The sequence below is a fragment of the Vulpes lagopus genome, chromosome 10 (assembly GCF_018345385.1).
Source record: "Vulpes lagopus strain Blue_001 chromosome 10, ASM1834538v1, whole genome shotgun sequence".
Classification (NCBI taxonomy): Eukaryota; Metazoa; Chordata; class Mammalia; order Carnivora; family Canidae; genus Vulpes; species Vulpes lagopus.
In genome coordinates this window covers 36,045,572-36,048,893 of record NC_054833.1, presented here as the reverse complement: position 1 = coordinate 36,048,893, position 3,322 = coordinate 36,045,572, and the positions used below count along the sequence as shown (strand labels likewise).

The 3,322-nt window shown below is 39.7% G+C and overlaps 1 protein-coding gene across 1 annotated transcript; it reads right to left on the bottom strand.

The window, feature by feature from the left end:
• Window positions 1-931: 931 nt before the first annotated feature.
• Window positions 932-1,861, bottom strand: LOC121500479 (olfactory receptor 8B12). The gene has a single exon (XM_041772202.1). The coding sequence runs from the start codon at window positions 1,859-1,861 to the stop codon at window positions 932-934; it is 930 nt and encodes a 309-aa protein (XP_041628136.1).
• Window positions 1,862-3,322: the final 1,461 nt, after the last annotated feature.

The following is a 3,322-nucleotide window of genomic DNA, read 5'->3' as shown; positions in this document are numbered from 1 at the left end:
GACTCTTAACTGTAGAGAACAAACTGGTGGTTACCAGAAGGAAATGTGGGGAGATGGGTGAAATAAATTATGGGGATTAAGAAATGAACTTATTGTGATGAACACAAGGTGACATATGGAACTGTTGAAGCACTATATTGTACACCTGAAACTAATCCAACACTTTATGTTAACTAACTGGAATTAAAATAAAAACTTTTGGGGATCCCTGGGTGGCTCAGCAGTTTAGCACCTGCTGTTGGCCCAGGGCATGATCCTGGAGTCCCAGGATCAAGTCCCGCGTAGGGCTCCCTGCATGGAGCCTGCTTCTCCTTCTGCCTGTGTCTCTGCCTCTCTCTCTCTCTGTGTCTCTCATGAATAAATAAATAAAATCTTAAAAACAAACAAATAAATACTTTTTAAATGAAAAAATGTAATATTAAAAAGTTATTTTTAAAAAAATTTTTTGAGAAATTATATAAATTACTATAAACAGAATCAGATTTAATTTGCTAAAATAACATACTATCAAAATGAAATCTGCACTCAATAAAACAAGAAAATGTGGCAGAAAGGAAAACAATGTAGACTAGAATTTTCAAGGGTCTGAATCCTAGTTCCCCTTGTGGAACCATTTAGGTGTATCGCCCTGGAAAACATACACAATATTTCTAAGTCTCCAATGCCTAGTAAATAAGGAAACTAAATAAAATGATTTATAAGCCCCATACAAGATTAAATGATTTGTGGTTACAGAAAAAAAGTTCATAAAACAACCTTGGAATAGCCGAGGTGGGTCAAGAGATAAAGAAAATAGATATGCATTAAACATTCATTGAAACATAAAGACTGAAAATTCTTTCTGTACAGAAGAGAAAAAACTGGAATTTGGATCCGTCATTGAAAGCATACACACTAATAAAGCATTGTATCTCCTTCAAATACTACTGTCTCAAGAAAATATTTTTCTTTCCAAGGTTTTTCTCAAGGTAACTTTGACATCCTTGTTCCTCAAACTGTAGATCAGTGGGTTTAACATGGGCACCACAATGGTGTAGAACAAAGAGAACACTTTCCCTTGGTTAAGGGGCAAAATAGAAGGTGGTTTGAGATACACAAAAGCCCCAGAACCAAAGAAAAGAGAAACCACAATTATGTGAGAGCTGCACGTACTGAAAGCTTTGGACCTGCCCTCAGTGGAGTGAATATGGAGAATGCTGGAGAGAATCAGAGCATAAGAGATGAAGATGGTGACAATGGGTATTCTAATGTCCATGGCCACACGTACAAAGACCACCAGCTCATGCACATAGGTGCTGTTGCAGGAGAGCTCAAGGAGAGGAAAGATGTCACACATAAAATGATTGACAAGATTGTCAGCACAGAAAGTCAGACTTGCTATGCTTCCCATGTGGACCATGGCCCCTGAAAACCCCATCACATAGACACCCAACAAAAGGAATAAACAGACCTGAGGAGACATGGTGAGGGTGTACACCAATGGTTTGCAGATGGCAACATAGCGGTCATATGCCATTGCTGACAGGAGGAAGGACTCAGAAATGACGAAGAAGCAGAAGAAAAAGAGTTGAGTCATACACTCTGCATACAAGATGATGTTCTTCGAGACAAAGCTCTTCAGCATTTTGGGGGTGATGGTAGTGGAGTAACAGAAATCTACTAAGGACAGATTGAAGAGGAAAAAGTACATGGGGGTGTGTAGGCGAGAATTCAACCCAATCAGGGTTATTAGGCCCAGGTTCCCCAGCAGAGTGACCATGTAGAAACCTAGAAACAGCAAGAAGAGAGGGATCTGGAGTCCCGGCTGGTCTGTTAAGCCTGTGAGGATAAACTCTGTCACAGAAGAGTTCTTAGCTGCCATTCTCCTCTTGGGGATGGGTGGAGGGAGGGCAGTCTGGAGAAAAGAAAAGACAACCAGTTAAACAGAAAGAAACACCAGCACTCTCTCAGTATCCATCCCCCATTCTGGAAAATAGAATGCACAGAGAGAGAGAGTTGAATGTTAGTGTGGTAGGAAGGTTTTATTGTTTGCTGTGGATCCATTTTTACAGCCCAAATGACTTCAACTTCCAGAGAGAACAGTTAGAGGCTAAACTTTGCCTCCAGAGAGAAAGCAGGAATTTATTCATATGCATATAGATGTCTTTTAGATCTTTAAATTAGATCTTTTAGATCTTTAGATCTTTAAATTAGATCTTTTAGATCTTTAAATTAGTCCATTTTCTATGTCCTCTCTCCTGCCTGTGCTTCCATGGCTGAAACCTGAGCCTCTTCCCTGAAGAGGTCCTGTCAAGACACTGACTTCTTAGAACCCTCAGCACTGGGTCACTGCTGTCAACCAAGAAGGTAAGGCAACCTCTTTCGGATCCCTCCCAGCTCACATGGTTTAGTAATCATTTTTTAAAGTTAACACTTATTTAAGGTGTTCTTTTGAGAGACTAGGTACTAAGAGCTATGCAACAATATTATTATCCCTACTTTGCAGATGGACAATGGAGTTAGATAACTCGTGCGAGTCCCTAAAATACTGAGGTGCAGCCAGAAGGTGAACTTTGGCAGTCTCTCAGGTTTGCACTCATAACCGCTATGTTACCCGACTCACCAGGGTTAGGAACACACTCATCTTCCTTTAGTTCAGAGCTATAAAACTACCTCTCTACCTCCTCTCTACCATTTCTTGGCCACAAGTGTCCTGGAACCCAAAAAGGACCATAATAAATAGAAAATGATAGGTTGAGCTAAGAAACTCTCTCCTCTCAATCGAGTCCAAAGAATTAGAACCTCTAAGTTATCTTATAGGCCTTTCTGCGCTAAAAACATGATATCTGATTCTTAACTGACCCAAAATCCTCTCTAGCTATAAGGAAGGAGAGAGTTTCTTTCCCTGACCAGAGGATAACAGGAGAATTAGTAGTCTTATTAGGATTACAGATCTCAGTGGCCTAATAATTAAGACAGAGACTCCCTGAAAACCATTTCATCAGAGATTACTTTCCCAAAGGAATACGAAATGTTGGTTTATACCCTTGATATTGCTTGACTTGGCTTGTGGAGACAATTACTTTAACAAACACTTATCCAGTACTATTAAAAGAAAAATCATTGTGAAAAAAATTACTGTCATTATCAAGTCTTGAATACCCAGCAATGTACCTGACACAGAACCCTTCTACTGACTTCTGGCTGCCAAGATCCAAAACACTATATAAATATATCCTTATTAATTTCTCACAACAATGACATTCACTTTGAATATAAGTTGCTCACAGAGGCAGTATGTTTCAGAGCTCACGTGCTTAGTTCTGTCTGGCTCCACTAGAGC

Bases quoted from the DNA above. Each gene is read 5' to 3' on its own strand.
- LOC121500479 (XM_041772202.1), bottom strand. From the start codon at position 1,861: ATGGCAGCTAAGAACTCTTCTGTGACAGAGTTTATCCTCACAGGCTTA.